This window comes from Phalacrocorax carbo, chromosome 18 (genome assembly GCF_963921805.1).
Source record: "Phalacrocorax carbo chromosome 18, bPhaCar2.1, whole genome shotgun sequence".
Lineage (NCBI taxonomy): Eukaryota > Metazoa > Chordata > Aves > Suliformes > Phalacrocoracidae > Phalacrocorax > Phalacrocorax carbo.
This window is the reverse complement of record NC_087530.1, coordinates 6,991,166-7,016,819: the sequence shown is the minus strand read 5'-3', so window position 1 is coordinate 7,016,819 and position 25,654 is coordinate 6,991,166. Positions and strand designations below refer to the sequence as shown.

The following is a 25,654-nucleotide window of genomic DNA, read 5'->3' as shown; positions in this document are numbered from 1 at the left end:
TGCAAGCTCAGAATAAAAAGACCAAGGGGTCTCATAATAAGATTTGGGTGTTTTTGTAAGTCTTTTTAGTTGAAAATAAATCTTAAGTGCAAGCTAATTTTTTGGACTATTTCAAAGAGCAAGATTCTTAGCGAAGCTCATGTATAAAAAGTTGCTACTTCACTGCTTTCTTTCCTTGGTAGCAGCATGTATATATGCTTTAGATATACTGTACTCTTTTTCATTTTAAGAGACTGCATTTGAGTAGCTTGTAACAATTTCACGTAGAGGTTGTTGGTACTGGTATTCCACAAAGTGTAATGAAAGTTGTTTTAACATGCTGTGCTTTTGAAATATTTAAAAATATGTTGTATCAGCTAATCTAAAATTCAAACAGCTAGTTCTCTTTGGATGTGTAGAAAAGACTGTCTTCTGGGAAGACTTGCTGTTATATTCTCTGATTCCTTTTCCTCACAGAATTTGCTATAGTCAAATTCAGCTTTTTTTTTATATTTAAGAATATACTTAGCAGAACAAGATTAATCTCTATTTGAGGCATGCCCAAATACCGTGCATGGGGGAAACATTCTGTAAGTGTCTGGTCCAGCTTGGATTCAATCCAGTTATCGGAGACAATACAACGTCCGGTCTGCACGTGATCAATGCAAAAATAAGGCAACCGTTTGCTTTATTCCATCTCAACAAAAGCTTCTGTCCTGATCCTGCTTGAAGAGCAAAGTAAAATGTTAATTTGTTTCTTACCATCTAGAGAGAGAAGGAACGAAACCTATGAAGTGTATAAACTCTAGATTCTTCTTCATTTGATTCCTTTTTGTTGTAAGATTGAAAACTGCTTCCTTTTGTGGTAGAGGGTTGATGTGCTATTACTTGGCCCTGATGCCTTGTTATGTAGTCCTAATTGGTTGTAGTTCTTCAAGGAAAATAATTTTTTCCTAGTCTAATGCTTTAGGAAAAATACCATGCCGTTGTTGCACCCCTGTTGGTTACTAGCAGAAAACCTACAAAAACTGCTTTGAAAGTAATCGGAGCTTCAGGTTCTGTAAAATCAAAAACCATGAACAGGAAATGAGAAGTCTGGATAATGAAATGCTACTTCTGAGATTTTTCTTGCACATTCTTCAGGATTTTACAGGGTGCCAGGCCACTCTTGCTACTGTACTGATAATACTGACTTTCCTGTGAATCTTAAGGGTTTACTCCTGGCGATGGCTAAAGAGTAAACTAACATGCAAAAAGAATAAACAGTATTTAAGTGTAATTTTTTTTTCTAGCAATGGAAATGAGTAGGGATTAACACATCTCTGCAACACTGAAAAAGTACTACAGATGGCCATCATGTGCTCTGACTGTTCACTTAATGTCTAATTTGGCTGAATCTATGTAATGGGTGTCCAGTTTTACTTGATTTAATTTGTATATGCGTATAAAAAGTATTTAAAGGTAGACATCCACCTTGGATAAGAATGGGAGATCCATTCTTATTAAATATGTCTATATCGTTAATTCCCCATGGCTGCTTGAGCTCACATCCAGTTAATCCTGCTGAGAGAAATTTGTCCCAGGTAGAAGCTGAATTCAGGCTTTGTGGCCTGAGTTTCCAGGGTTTGGATGCAGAGTTGGCAGTGCTTTAATAAAGGTGAAGCTACTGTGCTGGGGCTGTATGACTTAAATGACTCAAAGGTTATTTTTATTTTAAGTTTGAAGTTTAATTGCTATAAAATGGAATCTTCTGTCTGTAATTTCTAGTGCCAAAGGAAAGCAAATACATCCGTGTGTGTGTAAATACAGTTAGGGTTTTTTTTAAACGGATTATCTGTGTGTTTATTCATACTTGTCAACATAGTTTTTGTCCCTGTAAACAAGCATTATCTGAATTGATTTCTCAATCATTTATGCCATTCATTTGAATCTGTAAGCTTCTCTTTGTATCACACCCTAAACCAGGTGCATAACGATAGTACTTTGTTTATTGGATACTGTTCCTGAATTTTGAAGCCATGCTTTTTTTTTTTTAGTCTGAAATCAATGAAATAACTTCTGATGTATCTTCAAGATATCCTTCTGTTTGAAGGAATTAAAGTACATTTAACTGTTACTTGATGTTACCCTTTCTAAGAGTCTTTTTCAAAAGAATCAGTTCTAGTCCTAAACTCGGCATCATCTTTCAGGGGTGAGGTTGATAGTGCTCACTTCTGTTATGGATGTCACATGCCCAGTGTGATAAGAGTGACGGGAGGTCACAAGTGACTCGAACAAGATGCTTTCTTCCTCTGGGGAACAGATTTATGCTTAATCTCTTGCCCTCCTTCACCTACATAAAAAATGGAAACTTCTAAGGCTTTCTTTTGATCATCACCACCTCTGAGTGAATGTACTCGAGCAGAGGGAGTCCTGTAAGACATAACTCCTGCTGCCTGCTAAGTTGCCTCTGCTTCTTTGCACGGTGGAGCCGGTGGGGGTCCTCTGGCCCCAGGCACAGCCGAGGAGCCGCGGCAGCCCGGCTGCCGCCGGCGGCAGTTCTACAGGGCTGTAGTAGCGCTCCCTCCGGGTGCCGACCCGGGAGAGCTGTTCCCTGGCCGGGAAGGAGCATAAAACGGGAGAGTTGGCCAAGGTGAAAGGCGAGGGCGCTCCGGGAAGCGAGGGCATCCTTCCCCTGCGCTTCCCCCTCACAACCGCAGACAAAACGGCAAGAGGCTTTCCTGGAGCCGTCTACAAGCCGGTGCCGCACACGCCCTTTCTCCTCAGGTTCAGCGGAGGACAGGGGCTGCCGGTTCAACGGCAGGGCATGCCTCAGCCCCTCGCACCCCCTCCGGGTGTGGAGACCGCACAGCTCGATCCCGGACCGCCCGCCCCCGGGCCGGTCCCACGCTCCCTCCTCTTCCATGTGCTGGCAGTACCTAGCTTGGAGCCGCACCTGGAGGGCTGGCCCGGGCCCGGGAGCGTCCCGGCACCCGGAGGAGTGGTTCCCTGCGGGATCCTGGAAGGGCCGGACAGGCACGTCGTGCTCCCAGCTATGACACTCGTCTTCCCGTGGGAGAGAGGTTGCTGAGTGGGCAGGAACTGCTGATCCCACACACCAGCCCCCTCCATCCGCAGGATTCGCAGGGGACAGCTGAACCATGCCTGTGGGATGGCCTGAGGCCCCAGATGGGTATCCAGGGACATCTCTGACCAGGAGGCAGGCATCATCCTCCTCCTCCGGGATCACCCGCGCCCTGAGGGCCAGCCACTGACCAGCCCCATCCCTCAAGGCTGGGGAGCTTGTTCAGGACCTCGGCTGACTGCTCCAGCTCCCCAGGCTCCCTGAGCTGTCCCCAGCCCTCTCCCTGCCTCACCCACAGGGTACAAGACCTGAAGGAAAGAAGGGGAAGTCCTGCTGTGAACCCCGAGGGTGGGCAAACCAACCTCCACCACCACCGAGGGCTCCCACCAACCTCCCTCTGGCTGACTGAGCCAAACGCAGTCCTGATCCCTGTCTGCTGAAGCTACGGTAGTTTCCTTGCTCTTCTGAAACTCAATCCACACCTATAGTTTGACCTTACCCTTTCCTGTATTTCCACTGAATGAACAGTCTAATTAAAATAATTCCTTAAACACTAAACAGAGCCTGGCCCACGTTACAAATAGCAACAGGTTCCAGAAGGGTTTTTATTAATCTAATGCACTTGCTTTATTAACAACAGGAGCACATGAAAAGGTTTTATAGAAGTTTAAGGCTTTACTAATTCAACTAAGTTAAGCTAGATTTAAATTTATCTTTTTCTTATTATTTCCTTTTACTAATTATTCAGTTGCAGATCATTTACAAAATGTTTATGCTAGAAAAAAACCTGTTCTAATTAAATAAAAGGAAAATATTTCTGTTTATTAGTATATTTCTAAATTTGTATGCAGGGATACTATAGCCTCTGGATGCCTTCTGACTCAAAGATGCGTATTGCTCCAGGACTGAAAAAGCATACTAGTGCACTAATAATATTATGCAACACTTCTGAGGAGAGGTCTCACGAGTGGTGGTCTTTACCACCTCAAAGCAATAAGTATCTTTTTCACTTGTTTTTACCACCGGGCCTATAGCACACTGCATATTGGTCCTGCATGGCACGATGGCAGTACAGTGGCATGGTGGGTTTAGATTTGTGGTAGCTGTGGGATTGCTGTCAGCCTTGCCAATGCTTTTGGGTTTTTTTTTTTCACTCAAATATTTAGCTGAAACCCCAGATCCTACATGCGAGGGGCAGTGCTGCAGAGAAGTTAGTCAAAAACCAGCACTGGAGACAGGCATTGCCCCCTTTCCAAGGAAGCATCCTGCCTAAAGGAGAGTTGCACTTTGCTTGTTCCCTTACAAACGCCAGTTCCTAGTTAATCTGGAGAACTAAAATTGGAAACCACCTGATCGACTCAGCTCAGCAAACCGGGCCGAGCCTGGGGCCAGCCGCAGGGATTTTTTCCCTCACAGCACCCAGCTCACAGAAGAGGTGTCAAGGACCGAGCAGGGCCCAAGTTAAGGAGATCTGTCACTGTCTATGTACCCGTACCGTCCCTTTGGCACAAACTCACAATTCTTGTGACTACAAAGGACTCTGACACCTCCCCCCCCAAGCCTCTCCTTCCCTAGCAGCCCGACGCGGAGGGCGATGTCCGCGCTGGGAAGCGGGAGGTACCTCAGTCTCCTCAGCGTCCGGCCTGTCGCGCCTCTCTCCTTCCCGCCGCCTTCCCGGGCGCGCTGCGGGACCTTGCCGCCAGGTCTCGGCTGCGCATTTCCCCTCAGGGCGGGCGAAGGCAGCGGGACCATCTCCTGACAGGGGCGGGAGCCGCGGCTGGCCGAGGACCCCGCGGGGCAGGGCCGGACGGCGTGCGGGGAAGGAGAGGCTCCCCGCTCCCCCAGGGCGGCCCGCCGGCGGCTCTCCCGGGCCCGCACCCCGCGAGAGGGCGCTGGAGGCGGCACGTCGCTTCCCGGGAAGGCTCAAGTTTGAAAAAGTGCCGGTTGCTGGCGGTGCTGTACGGAGCAATGGCGGCGGGGACCCCGCAGGTGAGCGCCGCGCCGAGGGCTCGGACGGGCGCCGGCATGGCGGGCGGGGTGAGCCTCCCTGAGGCGAGGGGGCTTCCGCACTCCTGGGGGCCCACCAAACGGGTGGAGGGGGCTCTCCCTCCATCCTCCCGCCGGGAAAGTACAGCTCCCCGCCCCGCCCGAAGCCCCCGGCCCCGGGGAAGGGGTGGCGGTGGTGAGAAGCGGGGTTTCCCGCTGTCTCTCCGCCTCTTGCCGGCGGCCGCGCCCCGGGGAGGTGGGTGAGGTTGCGCGAAGCAGGTGAGATCCCCTAAAAAGTCCCTCCCTGCCTCAGGGAAATGAGGTTCGGGCCAATTTGGTGCCCGCTGAGGAATTCCCCCCTCGGCATCGAGGGGGTGCGGGGGGCGAGGCGAGTCGAAGCGGGGCGGCTGCTGGGGCTGGCACCCGGGAGCCGGGGGAGGGCAGCCAGCCCTCCACGCTGGGAAAAACATTCATTTCTGGAATAAGCTCCCCGGAGTGGAGGAGATGCCCTGCCCTCTTTCCTCGGGGCGTTTCAAGTCTATTCTGGGAAAGAAGGGTTGGAGACACCCGCACAAAGAGCTGCCAGCGCTGCGGCCTGGCCGCTTTCTCCCCATCTCGGTGCCTCCTGGCCTCGCTGACTTCCACCCTTACCAGCCCTTGCACGGCTCAGAGTGGGAAAGGGGACTGGCTCCAGACAGGATTGCAATTGCTTTTTTCCAAACTTTGCAGTGGCTTTTTCTTGTAAAGAGTGAATGTGGCTAGCATGAGCCTGACTGACGCAGGCCTCATCCCTACAGCACAAAGTTGCCGTGAAAGATGTGATTTAAAATGTCCTAGTGAACACGCGTGGTCTGCAGAGGGGCGGCCTCCTCATTGCTAGCTCATCAAATCAAACTGTAAATCAATTTCTGTGGCGGTGGTGAAACTCTAAGGGGCCAGGTGTGCTCGGGGCTTTGTGCAGGTGAAGCTCATTGCCGGCCTGGGCATAACTGAGAGGATGGGATCTCCTTGGGCTGCAATCCAAAGGACTGAGTGGAACTTTGATACTGCTGAAATTTTTGCTAGTTAGGAAGGAGTCTAGACACTTTGAGATGACATGAGTCTAGCAGAACCCCTGGGTGAATTTGGGCAGCCCCACTACAAGTACCAAAAGCAAACTAATTTAAGCCAGCGTGGGTATTTTCTCGGCAAGCTGTAGATGTGTTTTGGGATTGCGTTGGAGACATACCCTGAAGGAATGACCTTCCCTGGGAACCCAAGAACAGCTGCAGCATGGGCTGTGGCAGTATCCCAACGCCCCATTGAAATTCCAGAGTCAGAATGCAAAATGGATTGACCCAAATGCAAATTCAGCTTTCCCATCCTCCTCAGTAATAGAATATTTTATTCTCCTGGTGCAAACAATGTCAATGTTATGGCATGCTATAATCCATAGAGGGGAAGAAGGATCCAGTAAAACATACTGTTCTTACATTCTAAATATATCTAGAAAAATAGCATGGTGCATTAACTGGTATTCAGACTAGCTTTTGACGAGAGTGTTGTAGAGGAAAATTGACCTGAGAACTGCCCAGACTGTACTTGTTCTCTGAATCAATACCCAGGTCCCTGTCTTCAGTACCCTCTATCAGCGTTACTCTTGCAGCACTACTCATTCTATTGCTCTGAGTGAATCAAGAGGGTGGATTGCTTACGCTTATTTGCATAGTTTGGATAGAAAAGAAATCTATATACTTTTTCTAGTTTTTTAAATGAGAATTGCAACCAACTACTTCCTTTTAGTCACTTGCTACAGACTGGGTAAAGAGCTTTCTGATTTTCCAACTTAGAGCTGGTAAAGGTTGCCTGTGACTCAGGAACTCCATGATTCAAGTTCTTCCTCACAAAAGTTTGGATGTTTTTCAAAGCTCTGGCTTAGTTCCTGGCTTTACTAATTGGGCGAGAACTTCCTGGAATCGGGATTTTAATCTGAACCTTTTTGTTTTGTTACCAATCCGAACAACTCCTATTTTGGCTATTGTGTATCTGTTGCAGACCCAGCTTGGTTTTAGGCCAACTTTAAAATAGATTTTTTTTTTTCCTCCTTCTTCAATTATTTTGCTATTAGACTTAAATCATAGCAAAAACTGATCAAGGATGTCTGGTTGGTAACAAAATACACTAATATGATTAAATAATTGTTTCTGTGTGAGCGGCATAGGGTTTGGATGCCTTGCACGCTCTGTAAGTGCAGTGATGTACGCAAGTAATACAAACCCAGTGTGGTTTATTGTTGGAAATGTGGTCAATCGATTGAAGAGTGTGAAAGCAAGTCGGGATTCCTGAGTTCTGTCTTTAGTCACTGATGTGCTGTGTGACACTAAATTGGTCACTGTAGTGGGGCTTGACTGTGCAACTGTTACTTTTGCATTTAAGCAGGACGTATGATGAGTCATTAATGTTAGGCTATTAATATAGTAATTGCTCTCAATGCCTTAAAGCCACTCTTCTGTTGCTTGTATCTGTTTGTTATGGTGTTAGTTGGCATCCTCATGGATAGTTTTTGCTGCTCCTGTCTGAGTTCAGTCCTTATTTGGTCAGTGAGACACACCACTGCTGCTACTGCCTACACGGTGTGTGTCCAGAGTTTGTAAACAGAGCATCTCTGTCCAGAGCTGTTGATGAGGCATATATCACTAGAAGAAGCGGTATTGAAAATTATGTAAAACAAAGCCCAGAACAAGCTTGAATGCTACTAATGCAACTCAAAATAATCAGTGTTTGAAAGCGGCCTTACTGCCTGTAAATCACAGCAGAACAGAGTTTGAGACAACAGTCTGGTTCCCTTTTCAGATACAGCAGAAAGTTAAGCTTACTCTTTTGCTTGCTTATTTGTAGAAAGAGCTGTAGGTTTTACATTTTCCTTCTTCAGGGGTAACAGCTGAGAGTTAATGTATGCTTGTGACATTCCTAAGAAGCTCTAACAGGTTAGTTGAGGTATGTCTTTGAACAGTCGGCACGAAGACACATTCAGGTAAAAATCTGTATCTGCTACATCATACTAGTAAAAGTTAATGTTGATCAGAACAAGGGCAAATACTGGCTGGGCTTTGGTACTTGGAGAACAAAGTTGTGTGTAGATGTTAAATAACAAGGAGACAAGATGAAGGTTTTTCTCCATTACGGTTTAAAATCAAATTAAAGCATGTCAAGATCAATGTTGTATTCTGTCCTCTGCGATTTAAATGTAGGTCTGTTCTCCTTGAAAATTTGGTGAAAAGATTGGCTTCAGAATTTGTGTGAACCAGTTTCTAAACAAAAGTGGTGGACTTGGCAGTAATAGGTTAGTGGTTGGACTCTATGATCTTAAGGGTCTTTTCCAACCTTAATGATTCTATGAAAATGAAGAAGTGGAATCTTATGAGTGTATTGCTATATTATAAAAATTGTTGAACTATGTTATCTCTGAAATCCTCTTGCCCAATGCTACTTGATTGCAGGGCAGCTGTCTCTTGCAGCTGGGCAATGGTGTGAACTTGATGGACCCAAGCTTCCAGCAAAAACTGGAGGGTGAGAAGGAACTACTTCGACGTGCTATACAGAAAGAACTGAAGATTAAAGAGGGAGCAGAAAATCTGCGCAAAGCGACAACAGACAGAAAGAATCTTGTTCATATAGAGCATGTGCTGAAGTCTTCCAACCGAAAACTGGAGCAACTGCATTGGGAGCTGCAGGAACTTAATGCAAGGATTGTAATAACAGACAAAGAGGAGAGTAAGACAGGTAGGTCTTGGGTCATGATTGGCAGGAAAATTGTGTTATAGTTCTTCAATATTTATACAAATTGAATTGCTATATTTTTCTGTTGAGGACTCACAAGAAGTGGAGGTTTCTCCTGTTGGTATTTAGCTGATGAGGTGATCTGTGCAGAAGAAACTTGTGAATGGGGCAATAAAGGTGAAAGGAGGCAAGAGGAATGATTGGTGTAGGGAGAAGACCAGCTGATAGTGCTGGGCATGGACAATATTTAGAAGCACTCTGTAGGTGGAACTGAAGAGATTTGAATAGAGTTTCTGGGCAGCGGAACATCCAAATATCTTACAGGATGAATGAATAAAAAATTGGTGGAGTGCTTAGGACAGGTTCATCGATAAACTAAGAAATATTTATAGATATGAGCTAGAGTTTCATTTGAAACAGTGCTTTGCAGCCAGTTTTGTAGGCAAGAGCTTTTTGTAACTTATTTTATAACCTAACCTTCTTTTATAGAGTCACCCATCTATAACCCAGTGAAACAACACAAGAAAAGATGTCTAATGGTATTGATTGTATTGTTTGTACAGATGGATCTGTGTCTCCAGATCCTTGTCTCTGGGAAAGAAACCCAGACCCCATGACAAGGAAGGTTGAAGCTCTGAAAAAGCAGCTGCATGTTGAAATGAAAGTGAAACAAGGAGCTGAGAACATGATCCAAATGTATTCAACATCCAAGGTAAGCAGGAATAAACAACCATTTGGGAACATGTATTCCTAGATCAAAATTGGTATTTAAAGTCCAAAGTCTCCGGTAATTGATGCATGAAAGAAAATAATTTGCAAAGCTTACTTGACTGAATTCTGAGCATTTTGGTGCTCAGTAAAGTGACAGCATGTCGTGCTACTGCACAGGGTAACCAATACTCCAGTTATGTGTTAGACTTGCATGGTATGGATTTTGGGAGTTTAGCAGGAATCAATAAGGAATTGGATGGTGCAGATTTAATTTGTCAAGAACTTAAGCCAATCTATAATTACTGGATGTTAGGAAAAGGCTTTTCTGAAAGTATAGTTTGTTCCACTTTAGCCTGTGATGTGGTTGCCTCTGCCTTTTTCTGAAGCATCTGGCAGTGATCACTGTTAGAGGGGAGTTATTAGACCGTCAGATGGGCATAGTCTGGCAGTTTTGATCTTTTTGGCAGTTCTTACATGGCAGATGCTGATTGTGCTTCTGCTTTTGAATGTTGCTTAGCAATATTAATGATAGAGTTGGGAATCACATTGTTTTAACTTAGCCATGTAAATCCTTCTGCAGTCTTAGTGGAAAGTGCTAGTTACGTAGAGAGTCGCTCGTGTTATCATCCCCAAACAGATGAATGGCCCTTTGGAGGGACCTGCCTCTCCCTACCAGCCGCAGATTCTACGTTACTTCTTCGGTGTAGATGCTTAACTTTGCTGGTCAAATGCCAACTTAGGGATGTTAATGCATCTAACCTCAACACTCATAGTGACTCTAGATTAGAGGCAGGGAAAAGTTATCTCACAGGAAGTGGCACAATAGATGTGCTATCTCTAGATAAACTGTTGCAAGCCTGGGAATGTAGTGAGGAGGGAGTAAGAGGTACATTCAGTCACTGGCTTGAGGAAAGAAAGTTTAAAAAGCATTAGTATTGTATGCTGAGTTTTTGATATCTCTAGGTTGTTTAGGATAGAACACATAATGTAATATCTCTTTATATGAAAAAAAATTTCAGTTGTGTACTGGTTTCATATTAATTCCACTTTCTGAGTTTGGCATAATCATATTTAAAAGTCAAAGGAAAACAAAAGAAAATCCAAGTTTATTATGAAGCTTAATTCAGTAAGACCAGCAGTGTAGAGAGTTGTGATATTTTTATTTCTTCAAAACCTCTGCTCACAAAACACTGTAAGCACTGTTAGCCAGTGAACCACAGGTCTCAGTGACTGCAGGGTTTGGTATTAACTGGACATGTCCTTGACCTGTCCTTTCCCTCTACAAATGGAAAGTGATCTCAAAGTCCTTGATCCTCAGCGGTGTCCTTTATGTAACTGCTTATATATGCCATTTCAGGATCTCTTATGACCCTTCTTGCAGGTACCACCTCATCCACATATGTGAACGCATCATCGTAATAAGTTTTTAATGACCATGGTTTCCTCTCTGCATATGCTTTCTTTTTGGCAGGAGCGGAAGCTGCTGGCTACAGCTCAGCAGATGCTTCAGGACAGCAAGACAAAGATTGAAATAATCCGCATGCACATTGTGAAAGTATCTCAGTCAGCAGGAGGGATGGAAGATACAGTGGATCCAGCAGGTAAGGTGTTTTATGTAACTGACTCAGCGCAGAACAGATGCATCCAAAGCCCCAAGGTCCAGAATACTCCAGTTAGCTTTCATCCTTGTCTTGTTTTATCTCCAAAATGGCCAGTGAGGATGGGGACTTCCATCAGTGCTTTGGAGCTGCGTATTGAGGAGCTGAGACATCACCTGCGCATTGAAGCTGCTGTAGCCGAGGGGGCAAAGAATGTGCTGAAGATCCTAGGAGGGAGTCGGGTACAGGATCGCAAGTTTTTGCCTGAGGTAAGCACTTATTCAGACCTTCTTGAGAGCGTGGTTTTATGCCTCAACATTAGTGATTAGCATGAATGAGTAGAGTTAACCAAGAGTTATTAATTTGGGAAGTTAAGGTTTCTCTGTGAGGACAGACCGTTTGGGATCACTTTCCCTTCTAGGGATAACATTCCTTGCTTTGGTGAAGTTTCTCAGGAACATCAGAATTGACATGGATGGGGTGGTCAGGATTTATAGGAAAATATTTCATCTTTTTCCTTTATTAGTAAGATGTTATCTGGTCTTTTTTTTGAAGCTTACTCTAGTAGTTCATAAAGGATTAATAGTACCTGGACTGGGACTGTACAGTGAAAATTTCTGTCCTACTTCATATTGCTAGGCTCAGGGTCGTTTGCAAGAGTCCTCTCAGAAGATTGACCTGCTGCGCTTGTCCTTGGAACGTCAGCTTACTGAGCTTTCTCCTGATCACCCAAAAAGAGCACTCATCAAGCAGGAACTAGTTAATACTTCCTCCCTGGGAGCTCAGCATGGCAGCATCCAACCCACTTCAGTCATCAAACCTACAGCCCTTACAGGTACATAAATCCTGCATGGCACGCTGTTGAGAGGAGAATAGAAGGAAAAATTAGTTGCGTTTCTTCTCATTGTTGTAATGCCTCTTGTTATATGGACATGTGATTTTCTAGGAACTGGGCTTATTTCTTCTAGGCCAGCCAGAGCTTTCTGATCATATGGATTTGCAGTCTATTAATCTGGAGTAGATTTGAGCTATTAACCAAGAAATCATGAATCTGATAAGTTCTTGGACCCCTGTGAGGACAGGCTGACTGGAGTAACTTCACCTCTTACATAATAATATTCTTTACTCTCCTGAAATTCCTCAGGAACATTGGAAGTGAGACTGATGGGGTGTCAGGATCTGTTGGAAAATGTTCCAGGACGTTCACGAATGACTAGTTCTTCTCCCATCTGTGGCAGCCCAAGCGATTTGAGGTCCCTTTCCCGAGCACGAGTTGGCCTGGGTATCCATGGCCGTAGTGTTGCAGGAAAGTACCTGCGGAATGAAGAGCCTTGTAGTGAGTATGGGGTTCGCTATTGAATCGAGTGGTGTATGGGAGCATGGGGCTTCTCATCAGGGTACTAGGTTAGCCTGGTATGAGTGTATAAGAAACCTGGTTTCTGCAAAACTCAGGGAGAAAATTAATTGCATTATACCTAGTCCTCCTAGTAGAGAGTACATGTGATTGGAAATTACATTAGATTGCGATATTCACCTTCAGCATGAGAGATTTGCTTTGGTAAAAGAATATAATCCATGTATTCTTCCTTGTCCAGATGAGGTCCTTGCTGTGCTCAAAGTGGACAATAAAGTGGTTGGCCAAACAAACTGGGGACCAGTTAATAACCAAGCATGGGACCAGAGCTTTGTCATTGAACTGGATCGGGTAAGTCTGCCCCAGATTCTGTGTGTTGTATTTGTTTTTCCATTTTACCTTACCTGGTTTGCTCACCTCGCTGTCATTCCACTTGATTAAACTCTGTGTTGCTGCAGTCCCCATGTCCCTTTATGTGCCAGTTAGTCTTCCTCTGAAGACAGTGCATCTCTGGCAGAGATTCAGCCTGAACAGCATCTGTTGTCCTTCTTATCTGAGCAGTTTTATTTCATCTTAACAGCAAAGTGGCTCTCACAGAGATTTCTGAAATGGGAAGCCAAGACGACCATCTCCAAGAGGGTCTTTAGCTAGGAAGATCTGAAAACCTCAGATAAAGCAGGGAACAGAAGGATTAAAGAAGTTTCTTATGCATACTATTTAGCTTATTGAATTCTTACAAAAGCATGCATGTGCTGTTTCCAGAGCACAGGGCGGCATGTAACTCTTCTGCTTTTTTTTTTTTTTTTCTCCCCACCACTCACCCATCCCACCAGTCTCGCGAGCTAGAAATTGCAATATATTGGAGAGACTGGAGAGAGCTATGTGCAGTGAAGTTTTTACGTTTGGATGATTTCCTTGATAATGAGCGTCATGGGATGTGCCTCTCACTCGAACCCCAAGGAATGCTTTTTGCAGAGGTATAAATGTCAGCTTTGTTTCTTTTTCAGAGAACTCTTGTTTAGGGTGCCTGTCCTGAAAGCAGTTGTTCAAGCCAGGATACAAGGGATGGAAGGAGCAGTGATCTAGAAGGGTAGAATGACATCTGAAATCCTTTTGCATCAAGGTCACTTATAAGAATAAGGAACAACACGATATAATAGATATACACATACCATAGCCTGGAGTGACTCTTCAGCTGCTCCACTGTAATTATGTGTGTGTGCTGTGAAATCCACTGGTTTTTATTTGTTTTCATTATGAGTCGTCGGTGACACTTTAATTAAACATATGGCTTAATGGTCAGAATTGAATCACAGAGACTGTAGAATCAGAGATCCAAATTCCCTCTGGGCATGCTTATTTTATCATCTTTCTGAGGCTAATAATAGTTTGAAGTACCATCAATGAAGAGATCATCCAGATAATCCCTTAAAAGCCACAGTACTTTCTCCTTTGTGTTGTGATGAAAGCTCCTGTGGTTATCTTCCCAAAAGTAGGATCTTGACCTCATGTACCAAAATTTGCTGCCTCTCCCCCTCATCTTGTTTTTTGTGGTTTTGTTTTGTGTAAGTTGTTTATGGGGTGGTTTTTTTTGGGTTTTTACTTCTGTGCTGTGGACTACTGCATTTTTATCCAGCAAATGGCTGTGTTCTTTATGCATGGCTGGTAATTAGGTTATTTTTGTTTGGGACATGAATTGGTCTTAATTCTGGGATTTTTCTGCATTTCATGTAGCAGAAAATTCCAACATCTAAAACCACAGTTGAAGTAACTGATATTTAGAGGGTGAAGCTAAAATAACGCAGTCTGGAGTCCATGGGAGTGACTCCTAACTTACCAAAAAGATATGAATGGAGAATTTAATGAGAGAGCAGGCATGTGTGAAAGTTTGTGTTCACAGTGTAAATGAAGAATCCTGACAAATCCTCTTTGCATCTCTGACAGGTGATGTTCTGTAATCCTGTCATTGAGAGAAAGCCAAAACTGCAGCGGCAGAAACGCATTTTCCCCAAACAGAAAGGTAGGCTGGTGGAGAACTGACTGCTTACTATCTAGGGTGTGTAGGTGAGGTCAGGCGTTTGCACAAGCAGGCTGGCATGCACTCCTGTCCCATTAAATCTGTGAGACATTTAAATGCTTGCTAATTACTGTGTGTAAGTAGGTGGCTTTTTTAGAATGAGAAAGTTTGTTTGGTTGCAGAAAGTGCAGGTAGCCTGGCTGCAGCATGGTGTGTAATGTGATATAGTGGTGTGTCTATTCACAACTACCATTGTTAGGAAGATATAATTACTAGTTATTTAACAGACTACTTAGCAAGATACAGGACTCAAGCTGTACTAATTGAACCAGCAATGCTGTTACTGATGAACAGATATTGGAAGGTTTCTTGGAAAACTCTGAATTATAGAAGACTATAGCCCGAACAGGCTTCTGATTGTCTGTCAGGTCTTTAGAGCTGGCATCTCAGATTAATAGTTTAGGGACTGGAATAACTTGCTTGCTTGCTTTTTTTGTCTGCAAATTCTTTCTTGTGAGACTGAGTAAGGTAAGACTTTACATACTGAGAACTCCTGGCAGTGGGGATTAATGAGATTTGAATATTTATATTCTTCAGGAAGTAGTAAAAATAATGAAAACATCCCAAAGGTTTTACTCTTTTTAAGACATTTTTCAGAAACCTTCTGTTAACAGGCTACATGATTAAAATGCAGTGTTGAAATAGAAGAAAACCTGATTTAAAAGAAAATGAATTTTTAATATTTTATGCAATTTCTACTTGAGGATTGTTATGATATATGGAACTGAATGTAGATGAAATAGTAGATCTGTTTCATCGTCATCATAATTACTAAACTTTCTTCCCTGAAAAAGAGCCCATTCTTCCTAGGGTGGGCTACCTTTTTGAGTAACGCATGGTTGTTCAGGGGAAAACGATAATTTAACATTACGCAAGATTGTAATTTGTAATCTCACTGGTGTTTTTACTCTGCTCCTCCAGGGAAGGAATTTCTCCGAGCTCCTCAAATGAACATAAATGTTGCTGCTTGGGGCCGCCTGATGATGAGTTTCCTCCCTCCTTGTAGTTCCATGAGCACTCTGAGTCCCCCACTTCATGGTCCCATTCACACAGACTTCCCTCCAGTTCCTCCACAAAGTCATGTTGAATCCATGTCCAAACTGAGTAGGTAAGTCATGCTTTGAGTGTTGCTGGATGACACTCCGGAATGGGTGTTAAATAGATCTTAAAATTCTGTTGCACCTTACTAAGGTGGAGGAAGATATAGGCGTGAAAATTGTATCTGTGGAACTTAATTCAGGATTTTAAGAAAAGCCAATGCTGCCTGAAACGGTGTGGTTTTAGTGGGGTGTTTGGTACGCTGTGGCTCGCTCTGGTTTGTTGTTAGCAGTTGGACCGATTTCCTGAATTGCTGTCCTAGCAAGCAGTGTGTTCCAGAGCCTGGGGAACTTACGCAGCTTTCTTTTCCTCTGCAGTAGGATCTGTGGGCATAAAAGAGGTCATAAGTAAACAGTGTGATACAAAAGAAACACAACCCAAAATCAGATTTTCAAAAGTTACTTTATATACACAAAACAATGTACTGGTTCTGCACTGCAAAGGAAAGAGAATTCCACTCCTTAAATGTCTTCCCCAGTACAGTAACTGAACTCTGTGCAAGGTCACAATGTGATTGTTGTGGTAAGAATGCACTCTTCTTTCATGAGGTTACATGAACCCCAACCACTAGCATAATGTAGCACTCAGAAGGTATATAACTAAGCTTTTAAATATGCTCTAGAAGAAAGTTCTTTAAACAATTTTTTTAAATTGCTGGAGTTAATTTTTTGAGAATTAGTCATTCACTGAAAGACACTATTCCCACTGATTCACAAGACCTAGAAAAGAAAAAAAAAATCAGTCAACTACTGTGTTGCTATTAAAATCAAGACTTCCTTTAAATTCTTGACCATAGTGACTTATTTCTACACACCTATGTTTCATTAATTTTGTAGCATCAGAGAGCTACGTTGGAATGAGAGTCTAACCATCACCAACTTAATAGCTCATTTTCTTTTCATTCATTTAGGAGAGCATATGTCTTGCTACTTCACAGACTTGTGTGAATCAGTACACTGCTGTCCAGTGTACTGGACTGAACTAAACTTTGCTTGTATAGCAAAGGTGATAGAAAGGTGTCTGCATACAATGTTCTGCTCTAAGGCAATGTCCTTCAATTTTGTCTTACAAATGCAGTGACTTTCCTGTGGCAAAGCTTACGTTTGCTGATGAAGCACCACCTAAGCCTCCACGCCTTTTTTTGATGGCCAACTTCAAAGAGTCAACACCATTTCCTGCAGATTCTCCGGTAATCAACTGGGCTAATAGGGAAACTTTTCTTTGTTGGTTGGTGTTCTTTCAAGGCCTGGTTCTTCTTATTTGTTTATTACTGGAGAAATTAACTATACTTTAGGCAGGCACTGCCTTATTAGCTGGCTGATTTTCCAGTGCTTCAGAATTCAGTGAGCTATTTTGGCATGGAGCTTCACAAAAGTGTCGCACCTCTTTCTTTTTTTTTCTCACCCCTTTTTTTTCTTTTTTCCTTTTTTATTTTTTTCCTTTTTCTTCTTTTATCCTTAATTTTTTTCTTCTTTTTTATTTAAATTATAAGTTGTTTTTCTTGGAGAAGCAAAATGGGAGGTAGGTCAGCTTTGGGAGCTCAGGGCAAGAGTACAGAACAGATGACTGCACAGAGGAAGCAGGGAAGTAGGGTTGGCAAGCTTTTATGACCAGATGAAGTTCTTTGTCATTAAAGAAACTGGGAAAACCAAGAAGAGCTCTACTTTTCTGACAGGAAGGAGCACGAAAATTGTTTTGAGTAGTATAATGGTTAATGACCTGTGTTTTACCACATCTTACCCTTTCTCATTTGGCTTTGGTGATAGAGGAAACAGCATCTCTGATCATTTTGACACTCTGTTGTGACGAGATGCCTTTTTTCCTAAAAGGAAATGTCTTATCCTAGACTTTTAGAAGAGTTTATTTTAAAGAGTTTAACCCTATCAAAAAAAATTGTACATGGGAATAGTTTTGTGTGACCATAGATAACCTGTTTTCATGCTGCTTCCCTCAAAGCAGAGTTGATGACCAGCTGTACATGGTTATACTGGATCATGACAGGGGAAAATTTGGATGTGGGTGTTCAAGTCTGAATTAGTGATTCCATAGGATGACACACAGTAATTTTCTTTCTGTTCCTAGTGTGTGAAGAGGCTGCATGTTGAGGAGAAGTCTTGCAGCTCTGTTCTGACAGAATTTCCAATCCAAGCATCTCCAAGGTAACTGTGAACCGCATGGACTGTCTTGGGTCACAGATTAGAGAGGCACTGGGTTGAAATTTCTGAGCGTGCAGTCTAAAGTTCTGCTCAAGATGTGCTTTGGTTTCTCACCAGCAGACTCTTAGTGCTGAGTGTAGACAACACCATGAAAGGTCTGGTGCACCTCATCTGCTTATTAACCCCAATACTTAGCCTACTGATAGACTGTATGCTGCAATGTAATAGGTGACTTTAGTAGAAGGTAAAGTCACTTAACTGTCTTCAAGTGCTTCCTTTTGTTTGAAGTTTTATGGTGTAGCATGTTCAGGAGTGTCTGCAATCTAAGTAATACATTTCAGAAATGCTTTTGGCATCCCTCACATTCTTCTGTTTCTATTGATATGTAAGATACACTGTCTTTCATTACATAGGGAGGAATAAAACAGTAAGTTGTTCATAGTCTATGGCAGGTATATATATACAATTCATATGTAGCAAGGATACACAGTAGTAAATATACCCAAAACTGCACAAGTTAAAAAAATTAATACTGTTGAACAAATACTGACCAAAGAAGGCACAAATAGCAAAATCTAAGCTGATCTTGCAGTTCAGATCATAGAATTATGTTCATAACTTCATCATCATTTTTGAGGGGTCCCATCCTCAAACCCCTGTAGTCACGATGCAGTCAGGCACCTACCTGCCTTCTCTCTGGGAAGGCTGAGGAGGGAGTTAAGTCCTTTATGAGGAGATACTTAAGCCCTTCACTTCACTGAGTGGAAGAGTATGGAGTGTCTGCTGTGTTTTAAAGATGATCATGGACTAAAGCTTTTAGGGTATGGGTGTTTGGGTTTTGTTGGTTTTATGGTGTTTGTTTGGTTTTCTTTTTTAATTATTTCCAAGCAATTCTGCAGCCTTAGTTTCCTTGGTAACACCTTGTGGCTGACATAACGTTCTATAGCATCTCTTTATTCAGCTACTTTTTTTTTCAGCAACATCTGTCTGTCTGTTGTCTCACCATGTTTCATTTCCAATTCCTGTTTGAGAACTTCTCCTTGTGTTTTTGTCCTACTAGCACTTGATATATCTTCATGTCTGATTAACGCAATTGCTCTTGAGCCTGCTGGAAGGAGTGTAGGTGAAATTGAATTTTACTGCCCCAAGGATGGGGGTCAGGGAGAACTAATCCTGTTACGGGAAGTAACAGAGAGTAAGCCTTGGAGAACCAGAGTTGTTGCTCCTGTTGCCAGTACAGATGGAAGTCAGGCTGCTGCCACTGGGGGCAGCTTCCTCAATTTACAGTTATCTGCTCCTTTCTTCAGTGGCAGAACAGCAGCAGCAAGCCTAAGTTTTCAGGACTTCAGCCTAGGTGAGGAGTGGTTGACACAGCTGTTTGCTTTTCCTTTTACTATGCAGAGCTTCTTCCCCTAATACAAATACGCACTCCTTTGTGACCTGTTTATGCATCTTCTAGGTATTGTCTCAGCAATTCTTCTTTGTCTGTCTGCAGGAAAAGGACAGTTCAGCTTGAGGATTTTCACTGCATCGCTATGTTGGGACGTGGCCACTTTGGGAAGGTAGTGTAGGAGTGTACACTTTATGGAGGAGGTCAGTAGGACTGTGGTTGTGAAGATCAGACTCTGCCTCAGAGTCTGAATAGAAAATTTGCAGCACAGAAGAGATTTGTTGCAGTGCAGATATACAAAACAAACGCAGCCCAACCACAGAAGCAGCTGATAATTCCTGTTAACAGTCAAAACACCTGATGAGTTGTGGCTTCAAAGCCTGGAGAAAACCATCCAGGGCGTGCTAAGTCATTTCATAAAGCACATCATTACCATCCCTTTCATCATCATTGTGATGACTAGTGGAATAGCTCCATTCCCAAAAACTGTGTGCATAGTTGTGTCCTGCGACAGCTCTGAGGTGCTCATAAAGCACTCGGCCAGCTGTGATACTACTGTTTGTGAAAAGAGTATAACTTACACTGATGTCTTTCTGGACTGCTGCGGCACAAGGAGCAGAAAAGTGCTCCATTTCTGGAGTTACTTGAGCTTGGTTTTGAGAATGACTGTCTGGAGTGGATGGAAATAGTTTGTGTCAATGGGAGTCAAAGTAATCCAATAAGGAGATAACAGATATGTTTGAAGTACAGCTTTTCTATTGTCTTTCAGGTACTGCTGGCCCAATACAAGCCAACTGGGAAGCTATATGCTATCAAAGCCTTGAAGAAAAAAGATATTATTAGGAGAGATGAAATTGATAGGTGAGCTTTGTTTAGAGATGGTACTATTGCCAGAGGCTACATTAACACACCTGTAATCAACTCTTAGTAGGTATGATGTGTACTGGTTGTGGTACTATAAAGGTTAAAGGCTTGAGTAACTAAAAACAGGAATAAGGAAACTTATAACAGCGCTGCTTTCTAGCTTCTGGTGGAATAACACCTGAAGAACACTCTAAAACTCAAGGTTTGGAAGTAGGTAAGATAAATATTGTGTTAGCCCTCACCTATTTCTCTAACTTAGGATGAAGGAGAAAATCTTTACATCTTGTCTTTCTCAAAACAGGTTTTCCTGCCAAGTTTTAACATTGACGTTTTCATGCTTTGAATCCTGGCAGCTTGAACTGTGAGAAGCGAATATTTGAAGTGGTCAATTCTTCTGATCATCCATTCCTTGTGAACATGTTTGCATGTTTCCAGACACCTCATCATGCATGTTTTGTGATGGAATATACTCCAGGTGGTGATCTTATGATGCGTATACATGAAGATGTCTTTCCCGAGCATATGGCACAGTGAGTTAGAATTAGTTTAGTTTCCAGGCACTATAAATCTTTAACTTCATTCTCATAGATCTTTCCTGATAACTATTTCTCTCTTTTAGGTTTTATACAGCCTGCGTAGTCTTGGGGCTCCAATTCTTGCATGAGAAGAAAATTGTTTACAGGTAATGCAGCAAAGAATAAAGTATAAGAGTTCAGCAACTTAAAAGTTTATTCTCCTGTTTCTATATGTCTGGAGCTCACTATCTTGCTGGGGTTTCTAATCTTTCTGTCTGTCTTTATTTTCCCCATTGCCTGTTGCCATCAGCATGTTCATCGTACTTACAGTAAAGAAAGCCATCTACAAGTTATTCATCTGACATGTTGCAGGTGATTCATCCTCTGTGACATGTCAATACATTCTGGGGGGCATCTGTAAGTCACTGGTTTCTTTTTTACTGCAAGAGTAGAGTAATTTGTCATGCTGTTGTGGGATGCTCTTTTCCAGATGAATAAGCCCCACCCAGCTCTAAGCTGCTTTGTGAGCCTTTCATTAAGAGGAAAATATCAATAAATTAAGGGGAATCTTGCAAATGATACATGATTTAAACCAAATGTAGACTTTACTCAATTTAGATTTTGTCTTTATTAATATCTAGTTTCTGCTTCTTGCAAAAAAAGATGTTGGATGGCAATCCTCAGACTTCATCCACCATTTTCTTTCTTTCTCCTTCGCCTGCAGGGACCTGAAATTGGATAATCTGCTTTTAGATGCTGAAGGATTTGTGAAGATTGCAGATTTTGGATTGTGTAAGGAAGGTGAGTGACTTTGGTGAAGCCAAAAGGGAACCATCAGTACCAGTTTAGGATTTGGGCTTTAGGAAACTGTTCACAAATACAGGTACTGAGGTGGCTCTGTATAACTTGTAGTCATGTCCATCTTAAAAATAAAATCCACCAAAAACAAAACAAAAAACCCCCAACAAACCAAACAACAAAAACCCCTCACCTGTCTGGCCATGATGAACTTGGAAAGAGTACTTTGTCCTTTACTCTTCAGGAAACTTATGAAGGCGTTTACAATGTGATTGATTACTCAAAGGAACCAGAAAACAGGATACTGCAAATTATGTACTTGAGCAATGGAACCTGCAGGAAGTTTCCATGGGTTTGCTGTTTATTTAAGTAGTGCCTGTATATTTCTTATTTGGAGTTTTTAGAGGCCTCAGGTCTCATACTTCCTATTTGCATTTACAAGCATCGATGAAGGCCCTTGCCAGTCATCAACATTAGGTTATCAAGTGATGTCCTATGGCTTTCAGAAGGTGTGACTGCATGTGATCCATTGAGTAATGTGCTGGATTTTACGGAAGTGTTCTTTTCCTACAGGAATAGGTTTTGGAGACCGCACAAACACCTTCTGTGGCACCCCTGAATTTCTGGCTCCAGAAGTCCTGACAGACATCTCGTATACTCGGGCAGTAGACTGGTGGGGGTTGGGTGTACTCATTTATGAGATGCTTGTTGGTGAGGTAAGACCACCTTCTCTAAGAGGATCTCACTAAGCAGTCTTGGGGGAAGTAGTACCTGACAAACTGAGACAAAATTTTGCTGTTAACTATTTATTAGTACTTAAATTATATTTTTCTTATTCATAGTGTTTGGCAAGCACTAATTAATCCATACAACTCCCTGCTATTCTCATCCCTATTTAATAGTAAGGAATGGGTGCTATGTGGATTAAATAATAAAATGTCACAATTGCAGTCACCATTCCCTGGAGATGATGAGGAAGAAGTCTTTGACAGTATTGTCAACGATGAAGTCCGGTATCCACGATTCCTTTCATCTGAGGCACTTTCTATAATCCGTAAGGTAATGGGCTGGATGGGTCTCTGGGAGCCTGAGGAATTTGTATTTACTGTGTAAGTGGATCCAGAGGGACTCTGCTAGGACGGGGTAGCATTTGCATGGGTAATCTGGAGCTGCCTACACAGACTAAGGAAACATTTAAAATGTAGACATATTTTCCCTTTCCTTCTCTTTACATAAATTCTCCTGTCTGAGGATGACTAAGCAGGCTTCTTACTGCAGTCTGTTGCTGCTAAGTCTGAAATGGAGAAGTGTTGATTCAAGGGCAGGAATGTCAGAGTCATTCAGCAGAGATGCCTTGATTCCGTTTTTGAGTGTGACCCAGTAGTCACAGGTGCACAATTAAGATGAGATGCTTCATGCGGTTTATAGCAGGTATCTTACTGATGTCGGCAAGTTGTTTACAAGGAACTAGGTCTGAGCTATTACTAGCAGGTTATGACCTCGCTGCAAAGTGAAGATACAAAGAAGATACTGAGGGGTCAGTCCATCTCCTTTCTTTTGTTTTTCTCTCTGGAACATTATTTCCATCCATCCTTGTTCCTGTTGTTTAATTTTGAACTGGTATTTCCTGCAGCTTCTTCGGAAATGTCCAGAGCGTAGACTGGGAGCAGGGGAAAAAGATGCAGAAGAGATTAAAATCCAGGCCTTCTTTAAGGTAGGAACTCACTTTATCCCTCTGGCCCACCTCTTGTGTTTAAGCTGAGAGTGATCTGCTTTCTGTTAGTATTGAGGTGTATTTCCATTAGTTGCCAGTGAGGTCTTAGTGGTAGCTTCTGTTGCACCTCACTGCTCTATTCAGGAGTACATGTTTCAATTCATGTTTGAAATGACATCCCTCAAGTGTGTTTTCTGTGGTCTGTAAGCTTCCGGAGCCAGTTTGTTACTTCTGATTGTGATGCTTCTATGTACAAATATTCCTACCTTTTGAGCCATCAACGAACACCCCTTTTTAAATCAAACAGCAACAGCCAAAGGTGCTGTCTAGTGATGACAGTGATTGCCAGTCAGTGTATTTGATGGCACCTGCATTTGCAGGATATACATGAATCCTAAGAGAAATTGAGGTTAAAGACACATTTGCTTTGGGTCAGGATATATGTCTGTTCCAGGCAAAGGTGTTACCATTTCTCCTTGTCATTACCCATCTGCCAGAAGTTGTTAGCCTTGTAGCCCCTGGCTGGCTTTGCACTTGAGTAAGAAAAGAACTTGGATGTCAGCAGAAATTGCTGGGAAGTGCAGAGATCCACCTGGCCATAGCTGCACTTTAGTTTTGTCTCTCCTAGATACAGTTTGGGCTGTAACTTTATTTCTTGGTGTTATGAAGACCAGCCTTAGACTGCATGGAGTCTCTGTACTACCTGGCCTGCACTGACTATGCTGTTTGGTCTGGGCCTTTTATCAATTTTGTATCTTTTTTTTTTTTTTTTTTTTTTTTTAGATTAGTAGAAATAGGATGTGTTGCAAATTATCTGGAAGGGAGGCTGCAATACTTCCTCTTACTTTCACATTTCATAAATTATCTTAATGTCAATCTGGTCTGTTCACTTCCTTCTCTTACAGGAAATTGATTGGGATGCCTTGTTTGCCAGGACTCTGAAGCCCCCTTTTGTGCCCACTTTAAGAGATCCGACTGACATTAGCAACTTTGATGAAGAGTTTACATCACAAAAACCAATCCTTACTCCTCCAGAGGAGGTTGCTGTCCTAACCCGTAAGGAACAAACTATCTTCAAGGACTTTGACTTTGTTTCCAGACACCTTGTAGATGTTTGATTCCTGTGCTTTAAGAACATGAACAGATTGTTACCACCTTGGGAGAGTGGAGAGAGGACTTGGCACAGGCAATGGAAAAGTCAACAGAATTCGTAATGCTGGTAGTGCTGATGGCCCCAGGATGAGAGTGCCCTGCAGGCTCAGTTAACCTACTGGTTTTTTTCAGCCTCATTTGTTGGGTGGATACTAGATGTCAATTATCTTTAAGGAGTAATTAATGTTTGACTGGATGTATCTTTTGCTGCCATAATTATAGATGGAAATTTAGAACTTAAACTGGACTTAATTTAATGAAATCAAATAACCTCTGCAACCCAGGTTACTTTGCAAAAAGCCAAAGGAAGTAGCACAGCTTTTTAAAGTTGCATAGTAGCAGGGGGAATGGCCATGTCTCACCTCTTTTCTAGAAAAGAGATGCAGCGTTCCCTGTTTGTAATGATTTTATGCACATTTCCACTCATAAGTGTGCGTATGCCAGAGAAGGAAAGGATTTTAACACAACCAAGACAATGATGTTTGGGTTTGATAATGAAACAAGTAATTTTAAGGAAAAGGATTGTTTTTCTACTTCTTTGAGGTTGCTAAATCTTAGCTACTGTTTTTAACGATATAAAAAAGCCACAGCTTTGCACATGCTATTTTTTTTGGAAAATAAAGATACCTTTCCTTACAATGAAATTGGAGCTTTTCATCTCCTTTGTGTTAGTTGAATGTTTCAGATCAGGGCAAACCATATTCTGCTCAACAGGCAGGATTTTATTTTTCTCTGTAAATGCCGATAGTAATATTTTCTTTCCTCCCCCCTTCTCAAGTAATTTGTGTACATATTGCATGGTGTCATCAGCTGTCACATACGAATGACTGCAGTGAAGTTGCCTCTCCACAGATTTTATCAATGTGTATATCCTGTATCTTTTTTTGGATAGCTAAATAATGAGATTGTTAATGTTGGAAAACCAGTAAGTTAAAGGTGATTTCATTTGCCTGGTAACATATCTTGTAATTATACTTGTTAAGATATATTTTCTTCTCTTAAATTTGTGATGTTAGCTTGTTGGGCAAAAAAAAAAAGGGTATCTAGAAATGATGCATCACACTGATGAAAAAATAGGGACACACAGCTATTACTCTTTCAGTTTGTCTTCAACAGGGGTAGACAGAAGTTGAATGCAATTGTGCTATATCTGGAGATAAGATTTGGGAGCAGCTAGTGAGTCGCCGTTATTAAATCAAGGCTGGTCTAAGTGCTTCAGAATTTAGAGAGGTAAGAGAATGTTTGTACAAAACAAATGATTCACACAACCTAGATTTCCTATTTTCAGAGCCAAGTATATCTGCTTTTGAAAATTCCTGTGTACAAATATCTTTTCAACCTCCTGCTCTGCCTTGCAGCATAATGGTCCTTTTAAAGCAGGATACACATTTTCCTCACCCTTGTTTGAATAGTAATGGTTGGTTTGGTGTTGGCCCTTG

At 42.4% G+C, this 25,654-nt stretch overlaps 1 protein-coding gene across 2 annotated transcripts; it reads left to right on the top strand.

The window, feature by feature from the left end:
* The first annotated feature begins 4,544 nt into the window (after positions 1–4,544).
* On the top strand, positions 4,545–24,859 carry PKN3 (protein kinase N3). 2 transcript variants are annotated; one of them, XM_064468834.1, is made up of 22 exons: positions 4,545–5,032; positions 8,509–8,791; positions 9,352–9,500; positions 10,971–11,100; positions 11,215–11,366; positions 11,737–11,932; positions 12,242–12,433; positions 12,693–12,802; positions 13,285–13,428; positions 14,396–14,471; positions 15,450–15,636; positions 16,704–16,815; positions 17,709–17,785; positions 19,278–19,344; positions 19,942–20,033; positions 20,390–20,566; positions 20,656–20,718; positions 21,276–21,352; positions 21,923–22,065; positions 22,301–22,408; positions 22,983–23,063; positions 23,969–24,859. In XM_064468834.1, the coding sequence occupies exons 1-22, from the start codon at positions 5,012–5,014 to the stop codon at positions 24,179–24,181; spliced, it is 2,850 nt and encodes a 949-aa protein (XP_064324904.1). In that variant the 5' UTR covers positions 4,545–5,011; the 3' UTR covers positions 24,182–24,859. The 2 variants fall into 2 exon arrangements, with proteins under 2 accessions (XP_064324904.1, XP_064324905.1); XM_064468835.1 differs by lacking the exon at positions 4,545–5,032 and adding an exon at positions 5,254–5,308.
* Positions 24,860–25,654: the final 795 nt, after the last annotated feature.